This window comes from Erithacus rubecula (genome assembly GCF_903797595.1).
Source record: "Erithacus rubecula genome assembly, chromosome: 1".
Lineage (NCBI taxonomy): Eukaryota > Metazoa > Chordata > Aves > Passeriformes > Muscicapidae > Erithacus > Erithacus rubecula.
The window spans coordinates 82,431,241-82,453,427 of NC_136658.1; the positions used below are offsets into that span (position 1 = coordinate 82,431,241).

The 22,187-nt window shown below is 35.5% G+C and overlaps 1 protein-coding gene across 4 annotated transcripts in view; it reads right to left on the minus strand.

The window, feature by feature from the left end:
- Window positions 1-22,187, minus strand: part of REV1 (REV1 DNA directed polymerase) — a 55,638-nt gene that overhangs the window by 11,101 nt on the left and 22,350 nt on the right. The window contains exons 5-15 of one of the 4 annotated variants that reach the window (XM_079299732.1): window positions 21,537-21,686; window positions 18,761-19,473; window positions 16,863-16,970; window positions 15,230-15,346; window positions 10,490-10,613; window positions 9,398-9,526; window positions 8,593-8,747; window positions 7,567-7,686; window positions 5,937-6,157; window positions 4,763-4,935; window positions 1,270-1,372 (exon numbers count right to left, since the gene is read on the minus strand). In XM_079299732.1, coding sequence (XP_079155858.1) covers window positions 1,270-1,372; window positions 4,763-4,935; window positions 5,937-6,157; window positions 7,567-7,686; window positions 8,593-8,747; window positions 9,398-9,526; window positions 10,490-10,613; window positions 15,230-15,346; window positions 16,863-16,970; window positions 18,761-19,473; window positions 21,537-21,686 — 2,113 coding nt within the window. Of the gene's footprint in view, window positions 1-1,269; window positions 1,373-4,762; window positions 4,936-5,936; window positions 6,158-7,566; window positions 7,687-8,592; window positions 8,748-9,397; window positions 9,527-10,489; window positions 10,617-12,050; window positions 12,314-15,229; window positions 15,347-16,862; window positions 16,971-18,760; window positions 19,474-21,536; window positions 21,687-22,187 lie in introns of those variants that run through there. The other 3 variants (XM_079299731.1, XM_079299733.1, XM_079299734.1) reach the window with 3 other exon arrangements.

The following is a 22,187-nucleotide window of genomic DNA, read 5'->3' on the forward strand; positions in this document are numbered from 1 at the left end:
TCATGAAGCAATGTCTTTTTTAATGAAATTTCTTAGGCACTAACAAATACACAAATACATAAAAACAAATACAAGAATGTCTTTAGTACTAAATCTAGCTATCCATTAATGCTTTTCCCCAAGGACAATCTATACTTAATCCATCACTTCAGTCTACAAATGAGAAAAATACTATTGTTTCACTTGTAAACACTGTTTTTGCAAAGTCTAAATGGATGGAAGTACTTTGGTAGAAGTAGTCTTTTTTTAGATAAGGTGATCCCTCATTTTTCAAGACATCCTAGTTTTTCATTTAACTTTTACATACCAAATCAGCAGGGATTCAGAAAGTGTGTCTGATTAAGACTGCACTGGTGCACTGTATGAGTTTATTGGCAATTTTAAAGAAAAAACCCTGACAGTGAGAAAAAGTTGTATAAGGGACTCAGAAAGCACAAAGGAGCTACTGCATGTATTTCCACCAAGTTTTCTTCTATAATTATATAGTAAGGATTTTTGTTTATTAACATCTTCTTAGTTGCAATAATGGGATATGACATTTAAATTAAATACTTCCTCAACTCCAAGCCAGAGAGCTGACTTTGCAAGGCAACACTGTGAATAAAAACCCTACTTCTATATCCACATGATGAATTAATACAGGTTTGTTAAAAAAAATCATGTGTTCTATTGTAACAAATGGCTGATGTCAAAATAGCAGAATTGTGCAGTCACATTGCTATGCCAAAACCACTGAGATGAGCAGGAGTTCTAAAATAAACCATGCATCAAAAGACACAGAAAATTACCTTCAAACAAAGACCAAAACATGAGCTGGTAACTTTTCTTGCTCTAAGACTTGCAGTCTAGAACAAAAGCTCCTTTCATCTCTGTCTTGGATTGGCATTACAAACAGTTACATATTAGTTTGTATTAGTTAAATAACTAATGTATGGCAAAAGTTTACAAAAAATATTAAGACAAAATAAAATTTACACGTGCTGATAGAACTGTGTAGAAGATACAGTCTTAATTCATTATCTCAAGCTGTTTTAAGTTGTGCATTAATTTGTACCACAAAAAAAATAATTTTTTTACATTTATGGACTTGTAACCATGTTTTTCCATAGGTTACAAAACAATACAATTGCATACACAAATCTTCTAAGCTTTGCATTACCTACACTTTTGCTTAAGTTAGTTTATCATCTACCATAGGGAACTGAAAATCCACAAAAGACAATAAAACAGGCTGACAAGGAGAATGAATTTGTTCTCCCATTAACTCACCCCTCGCATATCAGATATGTTCAGTTTCATTGTGTGAAACATGTTCAGAGTTTCCTTCCCAATTACTTTTGCACTGTCTGTTGCATGGTCTAAAGTCACAGTCCTGAAAAAAATTGAGTATGGTTAAAAAGGAAACTGTTGATCTAAAAGTATGATCTACAGAAAAAGTAAAAAAAGCAGAATACTTACTAACTGAACATTCTCAGTGCACAGCCCACACAATAAAAGGTCAAATTTATTGTGTGTATATATATATATACATACACACATACATACACGTAGTCTATTGAAACCAGACAAAAAGTTTCACAAGAAGTTTACAGTTTGCACAGAAACACACTCCTGTATTTTTGTCTTTCATCAAGCTTGGTTCACAGAGTTTGCTCAGTATTATTTCAGTTGTCAACTGTCAAATGTCTACAGCAAGAGTTTCAAATGGAACTCAAGAGGAGAAGCAGATACAGGCATGTGCATGTGGATTACAAGCAACAAGGAATTCAAATTAATGGCAAGTAACTTTAAACAACATTCTAAATTATCTTAAGATACGGCAATTTTTTGCAACAAGTCTCACAAAACAACCTGGCTGTGAGTTTTACAGATTACCACTTGAGAGATCTGCAGGACAGCAGCAGTGCTTGGTAGCTCTGGATTCTCTAATGGTCTAACCTTTGACATCAGTAAGGACAATATTTCAAGTGGCTCATCAAATTATGTGAATGATGTGAAGTCTCACTGAAATAACTGATGCAGTTCTAGCTCTGATAGAGTGGGCTCTATCAACAAGATCAAGTTTGGTGTTTTTCCAGGGTGCCACCCTGACAACTAATTAAACATTTTGGTAGTGTATTCTGCTTCTGAATCTGTCAGAAACCACCATGAACAGCCACGTGATCTCTGGAAAGGTCTAGTTCTGCCAATATGAAAACAAAAACTGTCAGACTATGAACAACACAAAGACCTCCTTAAGCTTTACATGTTAGTGTTTTTAAGGAAAGAGGGATCAGTTTCACCACGAGCCTAAAGGCACACAACATTCCAGAAAAATATTTAAAAAAGGTCTATGCTGAACTACCAGGACTGATTTCACACATGCAGTAAAAAGATCATTTAATCTCAAAATCCGAATTTGGTTTTAAGTGTGTCTGCAAGTCTGAATCTTTTGCAGTACTATGATTATCATCTTGACCTGTAGGATATGAAAGTACAGCAAATCTCACTGACCTGTGAGGTAAGGGGGCAAGAAATTAATCATGAGTTATAGCTACAGAGAAATCTTAAACTGAAGAGAGAAACTGGCCACTTGAGGGAACACCACACTGAGATTCTAACCCATTTGTTTGGATGCAATTTTTGGAGTTTACCCTTCCACTGCTAAAAGGCCTTTCACTGGGCTGAACAGAAATGTTCTAACAAAGACAGAAATACAGCACCTGCCTGGATTGACTGGGGCTGACAAGCTCACTGGAAAGCCAGAAGCAGAAACAGAGACACCACCAAACAAAATCCTGGCATCTGAACTGCTTTAGCACTGTGTGAACAATTTTGCATTCTTGAGTGCCCCTGACCTTACTGAAAGGAATTAGGGAAATTTCAGGGCATGTTTACTTTAGCATGCCTGACCACAGGAAAGGGGTCCAAAGCACTGATATGTTCATGAAAAGCACTCTGACAACAGTTAAAGGAGAAATAAAGCTCTATCTCAATAGACACTCAATACTAAAGATATGTTCTTAGGATGCTAAGAATAAATCTTCAGCTCAATGAATTCATGATAGCCAGAAGACAAAAGTATAGACTGATGGATTTTCTTCTCGGTATATAAACCAATTCTAGAAAGTGATGAGCTTCTTGCAGTGAAACATGAATTTTGTCATTTCAGTTTTTATTACAGTTGAATTCTATGTAATAATATCACAAGCATGACAGGCTCTATGCATGTGAGTCTTACTACTGAACTCTAACCCACTGGAAGAACTCCTGGGCACGTGGATGGTGCTATGCAGGGCCAGCACCTGGCCTTGATGATCCCTGGGGGTCCCTTCCAACTCATCATGTTCTGTGATCTGTGAACTCCACCACCTTTTCTGTTACCAGAACACCCATCAAATGACTCTCCAGTTCAGGAGGGATTAGTCTGTTACAAACACGTGAGATGGAAGGGAAAGTAGAAAGACCAATTGTCTGTCAAAAGCCAGGGTCATCCTGCTCTGAAGAACAACTGCTTTGATAAAGAAGTGCATGCCTGAAGAATATATGTGTATGTAGAAGGTTCTGTGACAATCTTGTATGAAACAGCATATGATACTCTATGCCTAGATTATATTCCTGTGCTTTTAGTATGCAAATATATAAATAAAATTCAGATTAAAAAATAGTTGGTAACATCATCCAGTTTATCAATAAGGAACGAAGAACAACGAACAGGAGTAACAGCACTGCTTATGGAAACTGAAGGTCCTTTGACAGTGACCTATCAACTGACTACCCAGGCACAATAATTGGGTTATCCCTTTTCTTCAGGGATGGGCAGCCACTACAGGGAGCACCTGGATGATATGTGCTATGGGGAACCCAGTAGAATGAAACTTCATTACACTGATAAGGCTACACAAGAAAGCAATGGCACTTCTGATGAGTAACTTACACCCACATGAAGAAATATAACTGTGAAGATCAAGAGACCTGAAGGGATTGCCTTCTTGAACAGCTGAAATACAGGGCACAGTGATTTTGAGATTCAACTTTCTAAGCTCCACTTCTCTCTTCTTGGACCAAAAAATATATCTGCAGATTTATTGGTAAAACAACAGGAAAGACAAGACTCAACGCTAACAAACTTGTCTGTACTAAGATGAATGACTCCAGTCCAAGGTGTCTGATGGCAGCTTCATCCTCAGAACTTGAAGTGGCCTCTCAGTCTCTGCAGCAAGTCATTCTGCAAATACTGCCATAGCTCCCCTGCACTCCAGACTTGGAGGACTACTATCAGACATCTTTCTCAACAAAGCACAATTTCCTTTGTGAACTGACTCCAACTGTCACAACCATTATGAGATCTATTAAGAAACAGCAGAAAGCCTCTCAAGAAAAAGGAAAGTACCCAATACCACACATCTCAGGGAGAGAGAACACTATGCAGCACCAGAACCTTTCAACTTGGCTGGCTACTGAGAGAAATCAATGCTGCTTCATGTGTGTCACAGTGCAGGATATAAATGTTTTCTTCAAACACTCAAAGAAAACCCACATCTCCAATACTGAGCAAGCTAGAGAAAGGTACATCAACAATATATAAGCATATAAGTATTACTGAAAACCAGAACACCACAAATGTTAAACCCCAACACAGAGGAGTTTTGATAGTAATATTCTACTTTTTTTGGTTCAAGTTTTATTCATATACAAAGAAGTAGCAAGCACTTTGAAATTTCTATCTTGTCTTCCCATAAATTTTAGATTCTGCAGAAGTGTGCTCATGCCTAGTACTTACCTGGCAATATTGTCACAGATTCCATGACCTCCATATTTTGCAGGCTCTACTGGTGCTCCAGCCTTTCTCACCATAATTTTAAGGGTCAATCGTTTGCCCTTCATACCAGCAGCTTCAAGTCTACGCTGGATTTCTTCTGAGAGGCTCAGAAGGAAAGCTTCTGCTTCCTTAGGCTGAAGGGGAAAAACAAATGTTTAGATAATTACTAGTTTTCAAATACTGAAGGTAAATCATTAAGGGTTAATACAATCCAGATTGTATGAACTGAAAAGAGCAAGCTGACTCACAAGAAATTGTCTCATTTAATTTCAAGTGGTTTGTTTTCACTGCAGGTCACTTAATTTAGGTAAGATAGTAGATTCCTGTCCTAATGCTGGAGGAAGCCTTTAAAAAATGTATTTAGAAACTTCAAGACAAATCACAAGTCTAAGCAAAAAGCTAGAAAATGAAGGGCATAGGACTTAAAATGTTTTTCACCATGAGGAAAGTCAAGCAGTGGAACATGTTGCTCAGGGAAATTTGCAGTCTTCCTTCTTGGAGATTTCCAATGCCAGACTGGATACAGTGCTGAGCTTTATGCAGTCTGAGTGTTATTAGTTAAAGCCAGTAACTTTATTAGCTTCCTCTACTTTGAACAAAGGTCTGGACTACACAACACCATTAGGTCTCCTCAAACTCCTTTATTCCTATCATTTTTATAAATACTCAAGATCTCAAAAACGGGCTGAGTTACTTTTGAAATACAATTTTGTTACTAATACTTCCCCCCCCCCCCCCACCAAACAATAAGTATTTGTAAAAAGTCTAAAAATGCTGTATGGGAGCAGCTGGTGACAGTTTCAGGCACTGGCATCTTCAAATAATCACCATTTAACAGAAAGAGAATGCTCGGTGCTGACCAACCTACTGCAGTTCTCTTTTTCTGTACCAGACTTGTATAACCAATGCAGAATAACCAACTAATTTTGTGTAAGCTTCTTTTCAGTCCAATATTTTTGCAGTCTCTCCTCCCATTTTATCATTTGGTCTCCTACATCTTCATTTTCCTCAATTCTATTCAGTGGCTAAGATGGTGCTCTAACAGATCTAAGTGTAAGTGAAAATAATCAGAATATGAGAAGATTCTTCTACATCTGAAAGAAGCTACCACAAAAAGGAAGCAAGTTTAATTTACCTGTGTAAACCTTATTCCATAGTTGATTTCTGCTGAAACAGATTTTCTTTCTTTTTCTGTACGAACAGGTCGGTCATCCAAACCACGACAAAACCTGTAGAGCATTTGTCCTGTTTTTGGACCAAATTCTTTTTGTAGTTTTGACATTGAAGCACACTGCAGATCTCCACAGGTTTTAATTCCCAAAGAAGCCAGCTTAGATTCCATTGTCCTGCCAACTCCTAACGACAAAGCAATTAGTTCTGTTAACCTTATCAATTCAAAGCCAGCTAAGTTCTGATGACATAAATTTTTTATTTTGAAACCTATGTTATGTCATATAAAATTAACAATTAAATATATACAAAATAAATTCTGCTGCATAAAACATGGTTTGAATGGAAAATTTTTTCTTTCATTATCGGTGTACCATTAACCTGTTCCACTTATTTAGTTTAAGATGTCACACTACAGCATGTTTGTTTATTTTTGGGTAAAATATGTACAAATCCTACTTGGAAATTGTCTTAGGTACTGCCTGTTACAGATCGTATCACTCTGAATCCCCCCAACAACTCAGTCCAAAATGAGTGTCCAACATGTAATATCTTTTTCCCTCATGTACAAGTGCTGTAATCTAAATGGCAACTAACAAATATCTTGACCATTGTTGCACTGCTTCCTAGATAGAAAAATGGCATTTCAGGTAGAAGTGATAGCACACCTGCATCACTTGTGCCTTGAATTACCAAGCACTGGAAATTGTAGGTATCCATGGCAACAACACATATGTAAGTGTGATAAACTGAAGTATATTTCTGGGTTTTGGAGAGGTGGCTTGCTACTTTCAGAAAATATTAATCTCATGAGTTCACACTACCAAAGTCAGCAAAAAATAGAAATCTTAGGTAATCAGATTCTATTTTTGATAACCTGTTTCTCTGTTGTGGTATTATTAACACAAACATTAAAATGTTTTCACTCTGAACATGCAAGTGAATTCTGAAAACTTCATAATGTTCTAGTCAAAGCACAGTACTATATGAGTAATATTCTGGAGAAAAAATATCTCCTGTAAGTTATGCCAAAGAGAAATTACAGTACAATTGTGCTGTAAATAGTGTTTGACCACTAAGGGTTAAATAAAGAGAATTTCTGGCAAACCTGCACCTATCGATAGATGCCATTTCTAGCACTCCTCTATTTATGTGTCTATGGCTACCTGTTCTTCACTGCCCTTCCCTCCTTTTTTAATCTTCAGCAGATAAAGATACTATTTTTTATATTTAACACTAAATACATGTGTATACATGCAGGCTGAGTTCAGCAGATCACTAAAAGCATAAATGAGTGCTTACTCAGCAATTCTTGCTCCATGCCAGTGTCACATTATACTATGTATGTGTACTGAGTAACAATATAGTTACATGCCAGGAAATGCTTTATGCTATAAAGCTTTCAAATACTCTCCTGGACCAATAAAAAACATAACAAAGCCAGTTTTCATACAGGTGGATGCCATATGTCTTTACTGTCTATCACATTGTAGATCATAAACAGGGAACAGCAGCTAATCCTGTTTGATCTAGAAAGCAAATTTGTAGCTGAAACTGGTTTAGGATGCAAAATGCCCTCCAGAAGATAGAAGTACCTGGAAGACTGGTAACAAGTTGCCCTCTGATAAAATCATCCACTTCTTCAGGTTTTAAGTGATACTGCCCATCTGGTTTTGCTTTACGAGTTGCCATTCTGGCCAGCAGAATATTGGAACCTAGAAAAACAACAAATCAGAGCATGTCTGTGGTCACTTCTGTAAATCCTCAAGTAGAATGCCCCTGTTTAACACTCAAGGAAAAAATGCAGAAAGTAAAGTCAAATTCTTTAAATTGTACCAAGAATTTAATGAAATATATTCATATCTGTTACAGTGTCTACTTTCAAATTACCAGCCATCACTATCTGCAGTAACAGCAGTGAAACTGTAAGAATTCTGCTTAGAGTCAGGAATTTCAGCTTGTCTCACAAGTGGATTTCACATATTTATATACACTCAGTAGAGTATGTTCAATACACTCAACTACACACTATACACTATACACTCAACTCTAGTATTAATTTGGAACAAAAAGAAAGGAGAAAGGAATGAGCCAAGAAGAAACAAATCAAGGAAGTATTTTCGGATGTGTGATTTCATATACAATAGCTACGACAAACGGTGCAAATCTTTATACTCACTATCTTCTAAAAACTATGCAAAATCATGTCACCCTGTAAACTCTTACTGTTATCTCTACTAAGGAACACAATCTGCACTCCTTTTCATATTTACTGGAAAAATACAGTAGCATTTCATAAAAATGAATGCAAGAGTGGAATTTTAGCCTAGTGCTCAGATAAAGGCAAAGTGATAGCTGGATAGGTCACTGACTTAAGAGTTGGACTTGATGATCCTTGCATGTCCCTTGAACTCAGAATATCCTGTGATCTATGATATGAAAATTTTGTACCTTTTTCCTTAAAACTTCCCAGTTATGAAAATTTTCTGCATTTTTACCATGCTAATTTAATGTAAATGGCAACATATTCCACAAACACTTAGGAGTTTTAGCAAACTTGCATAGCTCTGATACATTAGCAAAAGCAGTCACTGCTTGTAAAGAGAAATGAAGTTACTTACCCATCCCAACAGAGGCTGTGCATTTAGTTTGGTCTTTGATTTCAGTGCGGATAATGTTTGCAAATTCATCAGGAGTCAGTCTGGTCTCTGTGAGGATGTCGGTGATATCTACTAGTGCTTCATCACAACTGACTGCTTCAATGTTATGAGTATAGCTATCAACACAAAGTAAAGGAGGTGAAACACCAGCAACAGCTCACCATCTGTTAAAACAAATATGTAGCAAATAAAGTCTTCCTTTTGTGGTGGCACTTCCCTGCCTATTTTGTATCACACAACACTTAGACATTAAAAATGCTAAAACAGCAGATTATAATAGTATTACTAATTTCTACATGCATCTTAAAGGAACAGCTGGAAAAGGAGTTGAATATTTATTTTCCATTGACAATAACAAATATCCAGTTTTATCTCAAGTTCATTTGAAACCAGAAAGTAGTTTCTAATAGATGTTAATCTAATAACTCTTCCTTAAATTACTCAAAAATCACCTCTTGGAAGGATCTCCTTTCTAAGCAGGGATCTGCTTTGCCCTATGCAAATCAGTAAAAAATTTAACAGTGACTCATTTGAAAGTCAGATGATGATTGCTTATAGGATTTGGCTTCAGGATAAAAGAATGCACAGAAACGTGGTACTCAAAGTAACAAAAAATAGTATAAAGGAAGACCTCAAACAGGAATAGCTTCACTGAAGCTGAAGAGTGGGAGATGAAAATACAAAACAAATATAGCATTCCATAGTGGCAAAGAAAATATGCTTGATAACCATACCACAAAGGTCATGCAAACAAATAGCACATTACCTTGCTAGGATTTCATACACTGTCCGTGCAACTTCTTTGTATGCATCAAAATCATATGAAACTGCTTGAAGATTTGGACACAACTTTTTTGCTTGGCCAAAAAACATTCCATTCTTTATGCCAACTTGTCTAAAATTAAACAGTAAAATAAATCCCAAGTAAAAACAGTGCAAAATTTTCTGCAAATAGGGAGTATTTTCAACTTAATTATTTGTCTTTTCCCAAAAAATAGGAATAGGAATTGGAACAGGTAGACATTTAATTGGTTTAAAAAAAAATAACTGCAAAAGAGTATTTGAGTTAGCTGTGTATTATTAAGCTATGGAGCATGAGAAATCTGCCTTTAGGAAAACACTAAAGACAAAGATTCCAGAAAGCTCACTTGGTATCTTCTGTTTCAAATTAAAACCACACACACTACAGTGATCAAGATTGCAAGATCTTGTATTCCAAGGTGCAAGCTTACATAATTAGGCTCCTGTTAATAAATAAAGTCTTTTACAAGATACAAAAACTAGATACCAACAGAAACCTGCCTATCCTAGCAAGCCTAAGAAAGAATTAACGAAGAAATAATTTCTGGAGTATTATTTCCATCAGGGAAAACCCCCTGTATTTCAAACACTGTGCTTATATTTATTCAAGTATTTTCGTATTCTAAACATTTGTAAGTTAGATCATTGGAGATGATCAGCAAAGTCTCTGTAAAAAATGTTTTTAAGTTTAATAGTCACACTACTGGTTTGAAATTATACCTTCAGAATGTGTCCTTAATTCTATGAAATACTGCAACTTTGATACAAAGACATGACAACAACATGAAATCAACAGTATCATAGTGAAAGGCACAAGGTTTTTCTTCACAGGCTTTATTTCAATTTATATGTAGGGTGGGTTGAGAGCTACTGAGCAGCATCTATCAAGCAGCAGCATGCAAATGGAAGAGCCTCTTTTAAATTTTAACAACCTATATAATTACAACTTTTGAACAGAAAATTCTCTAGATAAAGACACTAATAACCTCTATTTTTGGACACCCTATGCCTATTTGTATGGAATTTTCAAGCAAAATACTGGCTAATTTTTACCTACCTGGCTTCATAACTACAAGAAGCTATTTCAGCCATGGACAGAACAGTGAGATCAGCTCCATTTATATGGGTGGAATCCGGATGCTCCCAGACTGATGAGTCCAACTGATCAGGTACTTTAATTTCTGCATAAAATAAAAAAATTGCCTATGTTATTCTTCCTAAGAGTTCAACAGTATGAGTGCAAATAAAATAAAATTTACGGATTTTATTTTATACAATTTCTATACTGTTATCTTATTAAGAAGCTCTTAATACTACATTGATTTGTTATTGTAGTCCAGAAAAAAAACAGATCCCTTCACCATTAATGTCTCTCTGGATAGGTCTGTACATACTACTGAGAACAATATTAGTAGAAAAATGGTGCTTCTATTTCCCCCAAAATTATTGGAAAGCAGCTCATTGGTCTTTACATATACCATACCCTAAAATAAGAATGATCTTAGCTTTACTGCCCATAAAAATGATCAAACACACGTGGCTAACTGTTACAACCACATCACACCAACAAAGACAGCAAGAATTATTTAACAACAGCTTAACTAAACAAGATGACACTTAGATATGTTCCTTCTTACTAAATGCACCCCCAATATCACAACACTGAAATTTCATAGAGAATGTAAATCCACTTCATATCATACTTAAAACTATTTTTCTAATAGTCTAGATACCACCAAGTGATTTTTACAAAGTGAAAACGAGAATGCCAATTAATTTAAACAAAAAAAACTAGCTAGAAACTTATATTTTCTTTATCACTCCTATGGGATATGAACTGAAAACACTTCTGCTTTTATTTACTAATAATTCCCTTATTAGGATATGTCCATTTCTTTCAAGTATCACCACAAACTCATCTTGGATCAAAATGATACAATTATAAATATCACCACCTCAGACTTAAAATGAGATAGACCTTCCTAATTCTATAAATCTTTACTAAATGTTCTTATACAGATTTTAAAGAATCCTCCAGGCCTACTGGGTACTAGGTACTAGATAGAATTCCATCACATTGAATAATTGAAACAAGCAAAAGATTTTCTAGCTCTATCTGGGTTTTTACAGTATGTAAACCTTGAAATACTTGCTATACACTAAATATGGATCAGCTTGAAAATTCACTAGATGCAAAAACTGCTGTGCCTGCCCAAACTCCCACCAGAATCAAAACAATGAGGTATCTCATAGATAAAATCCTTCTATTTATTTAAAATGAAATCAGCCATGCAGTTCTTTTTCATTACTGTAGTCTATTTAATACTACACACCTTTGCAATATAATAAATAGGAGTTTAGTGCAGAGTGCCACAATGCCTAATTACATTCCACAATACCAACCACTGACACACCAACAACCTGACTAGAAGGAAACCTAGTGCTATGTGCAGATATGAGTAGCTATCAAACCAGAGAAAGTGGTGTAATGAGTGAGTGGAGATACTGGGGTAGAGCCTAACTCATGTGAAAAACTGCTTTTATTCAGAATTTCTGCTAACTTTGTGCACTTCTTAATTTCTTAATTTTTTTAGTTTATGATGAGCTCAGTAAGTTACCTAAGATGTCTGCAATTGAAAATTAGAGCAAAATTATGCCCCAAATAAAGATAAGAATGACAAGAACAACTTCTTTAGTCCATGCCTTCCTGTGCCCTGGCCTGAGATGATGCTGTCATCTTGTCTATCTTCACTGGATTCGTCGACTTTTTCCACATCGCAGCAGAGCAGATCCCCCCATGAGCTGATGGAGTCACTTCATGTGAAATTCAGGGCAATGCAGAACACATTGTCCTCAATGGAAGGCAAGGTAGAGAACCTCTCATCAAAAGCTGGGAAACTAGACAGGCACATGGTGAATGTGGAGCAACGGATGGAGAAATCAGAGGCCAGGACCCAAGTCTGTGAAAAAGAAATCGCTGAGAATAAATCTGTGACTAACATGATGGTTAAAATCTGCTGCTCTTTAGAATGAAAAGGGAGATTCTAGGGTTGAGGGAAAGGAAGTCTAGAAAACATTCACATCTTGGGCATCCTGGCCATGGAAGAGACCCCAAACTATGAATCCTGATTGACATATGTTAATCTTTTATCTTTAGAACATGAATGTTAAAGACGGCATGTATGTAGAGAAGTAATTTTTACTATCTAGAAAGCTTATCTTGAATTTGGGGATTTAGGGTGAGAACGGTATCAAGTTTTTAAATTTAAAAGTTATGCATTTTTAGATGAATTAATACAAGAAAAGGAAAGTACTTCACACAAGATTGAAGATTCTACTGACACTAGGTATTTGTCTAGCAATGCAGATCAAAGTCAGGAACCAGTACCACTAAAGAAGTAACAGTAATAAAAAAAAAGAAGTAGCTGAAGCAGCAGAATTCAGTATTTGGTCAAAAGTGATTCATAAGGGTTTGGGGTTTTGTGTTTGGAGTGTTTTTCTCGTTGCATTTTTGTTGGGGGTTCTTTTGAGGGAGTGAAGTGCTCTGTTCCCATGGTTTTGGTTGGTTTGTAATATGGAACCTTTTTTCAAATAAGCAAGATCTGGAGAAGGCAATGTCAGAGGACAGCCTGGAAAGTATGAAGCACCAAAAACTGAAATGGGTTCCATATTGAAGTATGGATGTTAAAGTCTGCTCATGTTCTAAGCTTCTCCCAACTACCTTTCTATTTCATTTATATAACACATCCCCACTGTGTTTGTTGTAACAACTTAATTTATGATTCTGTATTTTTGACATTTTAGAAAAAGCATTTTTGCATCTAATGCTTGTGCCTACTGCACCTGTATTTCCCTCTGGCACGGCACAATTAAACACATGCTGTGAAGTATGTCATTTTCTAAGATACTGTGATGTCTGAGAAGCCTAATCAGCCATTCCACCTTTACATCTAAGACCACAACTAACTGTAATTTCTATACCAAAAGGAAGACAAACCATGTACTTCAGAGAAAACACAAGCAGAAACAACAGGTTCGGGGTTTTTTTTTTTAATTGGTAAAATGAGTGTACATGGAGATAAAATAAACAGAGACTCAAAAATATTATGAACTGTAGCTAATGAAACAGAGACTGTAAAAAGAGTGTTTGGAAAAAAATCCTTTCATCAAAACAATAGGCTGCACCATCAGCCTGAGTATCAAGAAAGAAAGAGCTAACTGTTTGCCTGCATGCAACCAGTTGACACTGGATGCTGAAGTTAAAGAAATGAATGTGTGATATCCAGAAAAAGCTGCCACAGTAAGAAACTGAGCTTGTTATACAATGAGGTTGAAAGCTGCTGTACACTTAAGCAATAAATACAGTAGAAGAGATACTACTGAATTTGTGAATCAAAAGAACATGCTAGGTATCAGCTAAACTGCAATTCAACTATCTAACTCTCCAAACCACTCAACTGTATAAAGTCACACCCTTATCCAGTTCAAGGCCCTAATAAAAGTTAGCAAGTCACTGTTTATACTGAACTACCAATAAATATTTCATACATAACTCTACTACAGAAAATGCAACTCCATAAAGACCACAGCTATCTTTGTCTGGAGCATACTGAAAGTCCTTAAAAGCTTAAAGGCTAGTGGGTACCACAAACATATTCTACCTCAGTTTTGAAGTGCTCTTAAACTACAGCAAAAAAAGACAAATAAAATGGCATCAGTTCCAGTAATACCTTGCTTCTAAATGTCTTCAAAAAGCCCCAACAACCTGCCAATTTCCAAAGTACTCATGTTTCATAAACAACCATGGAAGAACAACCTGTCTTTGTCCCATCTTGTCTCACCAAAATAAAACACTGAGGTGTAAACTTTATAACAACAGTACTTAGTACCACAAGTTTGATAAAAACTGTGTATACAAAAGGGCAAAAGAGAAACTCAACTTCCAAGCCTAAATGAAACTTAAATAGCAGCTACACTTTGTATATGCACTTTTTACCAACTTTGTGGTAAGAACTAGACTTCTAGATAGACTGTTACTGGACACTTAAGTTGCCAATGTTTAGCAATACATTTTCTCATACTAAATGAAATTCAGGCAGTATAATAAAACCTATTAATAAAACTTTGGTTTATATTAGTACACTAGTACTTGAGGACACACAAAGTAACAAATTTCTAAACTACTGCAGGCAAGTAAGGAATTCTCAAACTACAACAGACACCCTGGTTTTCAGAAAGCAAAGTATTGAAGAAGCAGAATTCGTGAAAATTACAGACTTTCCAGAGACCTAAAATGCTCTACTGATCACCCAAATTCACTCATTGTCACAGATATCCTACACATGCAACTCAAAAGCCAACTTCAAACAATCAGTTTCTCACTGGCCATGTACTGTTGTGACTACTTTTATAGTAAAAAGCCCCTATAGCAGACTTTTAAAATTTATTTTGCACCTTCTCTATACTTGACTTCCTGAGAAAAAAAGTGATCCTGGACAACCTGTATTTATTTTTCATTTTAAGTAACTATTTAGCATTCTATCTTACACACAACATCAAGAAAGTAAGTTAATCTAAAATTACTCTAAAATTATTTACCCATGCTGAGCAAATCTAACTAACAAGAAGCCACACTGGCCTGGTATTACTGAGGCCAAAGAGAACCAGCTATTTCTTTTCTGAAATGCCCCACGTGGAAGAAATAAATTTTTCCATGAAACACTCTATGAATAACTTAAAGGAAAAACTCTTCTATAACAACAGTTAAAAACATACATACAGACAGACTTATCTGTACCTGCTTTGCCATTCAATAGCTTTCTCTGGTAATATTGCTGTTCAAGCTGGGGGTTTGCACCAGGGCGCAGCAGTGCCTTTCCTGTACCTCTGTTACTAGTAACAGCTACTGGCTTTCCTGTAGAGAAAAAAATGCATATACTTACAGGTCAATACCTACAATAGCTTACATTTTAATAACAGCATAATTAGGATATGATCATAAGGATTTTTAATTTACTTTTTGTAGTTTTTTTCAAGCTTAGGTGCTCTCAAGACACTAAAGAAGGAACAGCTATGAAAGGGCCTTGGAATCGTGATAACAAATCCGTCTTAATTGCAGTCACATGCAAAGAAGAAAAGCTTCTCAAGAGTGAAAATACAGCCAATACTAGCTTGTCTTTAATAACAAAAATAATTGGAAGCTGTGAAATTTCACCAATGACCTAATGATTCTCTAGTTTAAGATACAGCAAACACTGGACTGATTTTAAATACTTCAACATGTTTACTAGCTTAAGTACATCAGAAAAATATACACATGCCAAAACACTTAGTTCCACTTAGTTTAACTGTGCAAACCAAAACTTTTAGTAAACTTTTGACTTTTCTGTAGTATCAACACCTCCATGGTGCTTCCAAATGAAGTTAATTTATGCACTGAAAGTTCTGGCGTACTTCCGTGGAACAGATAAAGTATTCACAGAAAAGTTCTACATTCTTTATGCTCCAGCAACGGAATCTGAAACTTGGCAGGAAATCAAGTTTTAAAGAACCAAACATAGAAGGAGAATTTTTGATACAGCTGCTCCTGCCTTTAGGTAGGAGAGAGCAATGGAACCACATATACAGCTTACTCTTTTCCCAAGGTCTGTGATAGCTGGGAGTGTGAAATGGTCACCACAACAAGTTTTCAAATTTGTGCACCCCTGAAGTTCAGTGTTTGCACCGAACTAGGATCTCCACTTCTGAATGGTACACTTGTAGAAAACAAATCCATCAAAGTTTGCTAAGGTGCTGCACTAACTCTCCTATGTCTTCAGGATGATCACAAAACACAGACTTCTAAATGCCAACTGAGTTGTTCCTGAATCTTCCATGTCTTTTAATATCTCATGTGTAAGAGCTTAGGGAGGAAAGGAAAGAATCAGCAAATTTTTCTTGAAAAATATGCATGAGGCAGAGACATGTAATTCTCAACCTTGACCTTTCCACTCTTCTAGTCAGACAAATCTTCTTAAACTACTTCAGGAAGATTATTAGGATATCCCATTTTCTTTTATTTTCTTTTTTTTTTAATAGACAGAGCCCAAACCCCACTTTTAGTACAACTGAAATTCGATTTCCAATTTCTAATATGGTAGATTAAAATCTGAGTTAGTTTATGTACAATGTCACAGAGAATAGTTACTACGGATTTTACTTCTCTCTTCTTTCTTTAGATACTGAAAGGAGTCAGCAAGAATTCCAGTTCTCTTTTCCATTTGCTTTTGGATTGTGAGAAAATAAACAAGAACATGAAAGTTGTATGGTCTAACTATTGAAGATGCAAAAAAAAAAAAAATTAATACACCAAATTAATTTTAGAATTGTGCAAGTTTGGTTTTTTAAAGGCTTAACCGAGTAAACTGTAACACAGGGACTTAAATACTGACCTTTGAGATCTGGTCTATTTCGGATAGCCACAGACACAAAGAAGCAATCCATATCCACGTGCATTATACAGCTCTGTGGCTTGGCTGAGCTCGCAACAGACACATTACCTAGTATGAAGATACACCAATAGAAAACTTGAACCCTAATTTATACATTTTGGTACTACTCACAGTAGTCATTAAGGTCTATTACCAAGTTTTTACCACCTCTAAACAATAAATATTTTTCTTTCCTCTCACCAAGAAGATATTTACACTGAGAAAGGTAAACATAAGCAGTAGACAAAGAGCCTAAACAATGAATTAAATTAAGAGTTTCTATTTTTTATTTTCTTATAATTAACACCTTCTACCCTAACAAGTTCCCCAAATCCAAGGAGATGAATGCATGTTGTTTGCATGGGATCTTAATTTTGCCATGTTAACACTGAATCAGGAAGAGAATTTTACTCCCTTTGTTCATCAACCTGAAGACTGCTTCAAAAGATAAAAATGTAAGTTTAGCTGCACTACAAGCTACCATAACTCTTCACGAAACAGACCACAATTAGTTTTGAAAGTCCCATGCAACTGGATTTTGTCATTGCTGTATTCAGACACATGCAAACATTCAGCAAAGATGAGCAAGGTTACTCCTCACTGAAAAATGTACATGCCTAAAACACTAGAAATGCTTTCTACAAGTTCAAGTCTGCATGTCTATGTTGCTGACCTGCCAAAGGTGACAATATCTAACAAAAAAATTAACTTGAACAATGCATAAAATATAACAAAGAAAAAATGCTTCAATACATCAAGTGAACTGTTCTACTTAACATCTGAGTTATTACTGAGTGATCAGAATAATATCTTCTTGGTTTTAATCATTTACATTTTGAACTCATTCTTTAAAAAATAAGGACAGTTTTATAATGGGTGTATTTACAAATCAAGAGATCAAGTTAAGGAGCTGCTACTTTTCAACTGAATCACAAGTATTAACTATTTGAATACTCTAGGCCAAATCAAAGAGAAGATAAAAATATATTAGCTTATACCATATTTTGATTTAAAGAAATACACATTAGGTAGTTTATAAGCTAACATGTTTGATAACTGGGGTGACCTAACACAAACAGAGAATCAGTGAGTTTATTATCTAACAGTTTTCTGATGTGGCAATTTCTCAAGCATATTTTCATATGATTACAAGTGAATAATTTTACAGCACAGGAGTCAGAATCTCTTTAATGGTACAGAACTAACCTTTTAATTTAATAAGACTGTAAACAAGAGATTCTAAAGGTGCAAAATATTTTATCTGTAACACTTTGACTCTAATGAATTCTACATTTTTTTCACTTTGGCTCTTGATGCAATGCCATAAAATATTTCTCTCCAAGCCAGGTTCAAAACTCTCTTATGACACTACTACCCACTTTAACACTCAGAGCTATACAAAACTCTTACTAAGAAAAAAATTTAGATTTTAACTCATGTCCAAATGTTACTCATCTTTTAAATGCTCATGCTGAACAGTAAGGATTCTTTTCTTCACCTTTTTTCCCCTGCAGATTTTCACACAGCAACTACAGATTTGTGTATTTAGATATACATAGTATTTTTCTCCCTTATCAATTAATGTGTCTTGGTCAAGTCAGAAATACTATTTCTACAAGGAAGAATTGAATATAGACCAGAGTATCACATTAAGTAACATTTAAAGTTAAAAAACCCCAAACATAGCCAAAAGTAGTTTCATCCATTAGTGTTCACTGCACCAAAGTCATCAAGTTTTTCCAGATAGTTTGACTAAAATATGAATACTCAATGCTAAACTATGTAGTCTCATCTGGATATTTAATGTACGAAGATATAAGGCATCTTCTTAACATAAACCTTCTTAAACAAGTATCTACCTGTGTCAGTTTTAAGAGCAGACCTGCCTGTTTTCCATTTTTTAAATTTTTCCCTTCCTGGAAAGACACCGCTGTTTTTTCTCTGCAGACTGTTGACAAACTCTGTCAATTCACACTTCCACGTTGATATATGATGCAGTCTTGAATGCGAATAAAAGTCAGAAATAAAACTACATTCTGAAGGTTTGGACACAGGTAAGGAAGCTGCCTTGCTAGGAGCAGGTACAGAAGTGCTTTTTGTGCTTGAAGGCCCCTGAACAGTTGAGTGGTGAGCACCATTTATTTTAGCATTACTGTGCAAAAATGAAGATGAGGATGAGTTACTCATAGTCCTGTGTGGACTCCACAAAAAGTCTGTATTTTTGTTGCTTTGCTGCAACTGCTGCATTGTGCAGTCTCTAAAGTCAACCATGCCTTTGTCAGTCTTCCCCTCCTCCTGCACAGGGCCTGGAGACAACCTGCTTGCAACACCGTTGCTGGAGGGCACCAAGCAATCCTGCATCTTTAAGGCACTGGTAGAAGTGTGTGTGTGTCCATTAAAAAGGGCAGTGCTGTCTTTATGAGACTGAATCCCATTTTGTTTCCGTATGGGAACAATCTCCTCCAGCTCCGTAAATCCAAAATCGTCACTTTCTTCTTCCTCTTCTTCATTCCAGCTGCTTACTCCATTGGGTGTGATTTCATTTTCCATTTCATACTTTTTAATATGATTTCTGAAACAGATACAATAATTAAATACCAACTTTTAAAAATAAATCTAAAATAAAAAGTAGAATCTTTTATACATAAAGGTGCATTTACATATAATTTCAAGCTTTTTCTTCCTACTTGTTGTCAATATATACTTCAGTTACATTCCCAAGACAATTATCTCAAATTCTGAGCCACATCCTCTCAATAGCACAAAATATAAAGATTTTACAGATTTCATGTATTATTAACTAGGAGTTTACATGAGAATGACCATGCTCACATTAGGAAAGCTATTCCAAGCCCTTTAATCAGGGAGGCAGTCTCCAACTGAATGACAATAATTATTTATTTGTTAAAAGAACTGCTATGCACAGCATGAATGTTGCAGGAATATGCAAACCATAAGAAGGAGTTGTCCTTGTATCAAGAGATGTGATTGTCCTTAACTAGTTATAAACAAGCAAAAGCATACACAGAGAACTATCTTTTTGGAAATTATTTTAGATTAATGTTTGATTAATTTTATTTGTTTCTTAATGAAAAATCTGTTTAAGCTCTAAAAATCAAATGTATACTTAACTTTGGCAAAAACCACAAACAGACTAATTTTCAGTTTTTAAGCATATAAACAAAAGTATTCTGCCATAAGTGCATTAGCACAAAGACAAAACTTTCACTCAAAAAATTAACTCTGGAAATGAAAACCAAAGTCTTCAAGAATTCTACACACTCTTGATCTGCTGGAAAAAACCCAACAAACCCAACCATCACTCCCAAAGGTAACAATTTAAGTACACAAATAAAGGTGGGGAAAAATTAACTATTCAGTATGCTACTGAAACCAGTGGCTACTGAAGCCCATTAAGTGGGAAACAATTTGGTTAAGATTACCAAAACATCAATTACAGTAAATATAGTATTTTTGCAGAGTTATGTGATTGAAAATGGTATATTCAGTGGTATATGCTTAGTGAATAGGCAGGCTTTTAAAGTCATATTTTTCAGACCACATCGATTATTTCAGGAAGTCTGAATATTCTACTCATTTCAAAAGTCATTAACAATGCAATAGTAGGAGGTGATGGTGATTGTACCACTCATTGTTCAAAATACGGGTATGAAATACTGCTTAAGACATGAATTTTGTGAGACTGGCTTTATTTTCCTAAATGTAGACAAATCCCACTTATGTGGTGAAGTCTCCTCAGCATTATACATGACTGGATTGTAAAAAAATCAGCAGACTGTGAAAAACTCAGATCATCAGTACAAATCAGAAAGTATATTATCTTGCACAGTATCCTTGGCCCTGTTTGAGCAGTAGTGTTGAACCAGATGACATTCACATATCTTTTCCAACCTAAAAAAATTTCATAATGTTATTATTCTTGCCTATAAAGAACAAATGTGTATTTCTGAAAAAGATGCAGGAATCTTCATATTTTTAAAAAAAAACTATAGAAGAGTTCAAGTGGAATGTTTCTTTCCAAATTCCAATTCCTCTGCCAGTTAAAAAGTTTCACTGGTACCTTCTCTTCAAGTCTCCTCTCAAGGTCTTAGGTCTCTTAGGATACTTTTTTAATACTGTAATTTCGTTTTTTAATCCATCCTCTCTCTCAAGCATGACTTAAACCTTGGTGTTAGCATATATAATGTATGCTGTGACTTTCTTTTCTTTTTAAGAGGCTAAAGAAAGAGATTAACAACTAGTACGCATTTATATTCATTCCTAGGCATCTTTAGCAAAAGTAGTCACCAGCTTTTTATTTTTGAAGTAAAGACCAACTTTTCAGTGTCATCAATCAGAATCCTTCAATGCATGCCTGTTGCTTCCATACAGATATATTACATCCTAGGACTCCTAGGTCATATTATCAAACAAACTGTGGTCCAAAGACTAGAGACAAAGTTAGGAGCCAAGGTAACTGAGTTCTTTCCTCAACTATTTATACAGTTATACCTTACTTTTAAATTTCAGCACCTCAGAGCTTGCCTCTTACAAAGCTGAAATGAACTATTTACAAATGTAAACTCATTATAGGTGAATGATGAGCATCTGCATTACAAAATCAGAAACACTTACACCCTGTTGAGATCTTTAGCTATATTGCTTGGACCTGGCACAGCATCTTCAGATTTGCATATGCTTTTAAAATTGAGACCTTTCTGAACACTTGACTGCTTGGTGTAAAGCTGATACGGAATGTGCGAAAGGAGACGTCCAGCTTTAATGCTGAAAAAAAAAAGAAAAAATAGGTTACTGCTTAAGAAATTTAAAAAAATCCCAACCTTCTATGCGAAAAAATTTTCCCTTTTATGAACCTGCAGTGCATTCCACAATCTCATTCTCACTTAACTAGATTGAACTGAGAAGTAATTTGTGGTGCGATGACAAGTGCAACAAAAGGCATTTGCAAACATGTGTTGGTCAGTTGTCTACATCCATGTCTCTTTGCAACTGACACACACAAAGCCCAAATATTTAATTTAAACAAAACAGTCAAAAAAAACCCTTTGGTTAGTGGCCCAGGTTATTCTACCTGAACAATGCTGACTGAGCTCTTTAACATGGAACAAATTAGGGTAGAATTTGAAAGAGGCCAGCTAGGATGTGGTTCATTGTTAAAAATTAACTACTTTTTCCACTTCACAAGGCTAATTACACTTTCTTGTAAAAAATTCACTGAGGCAAGCTAAACCGAAGAATCATTTCCAAAAAGACCTTCCATAAATA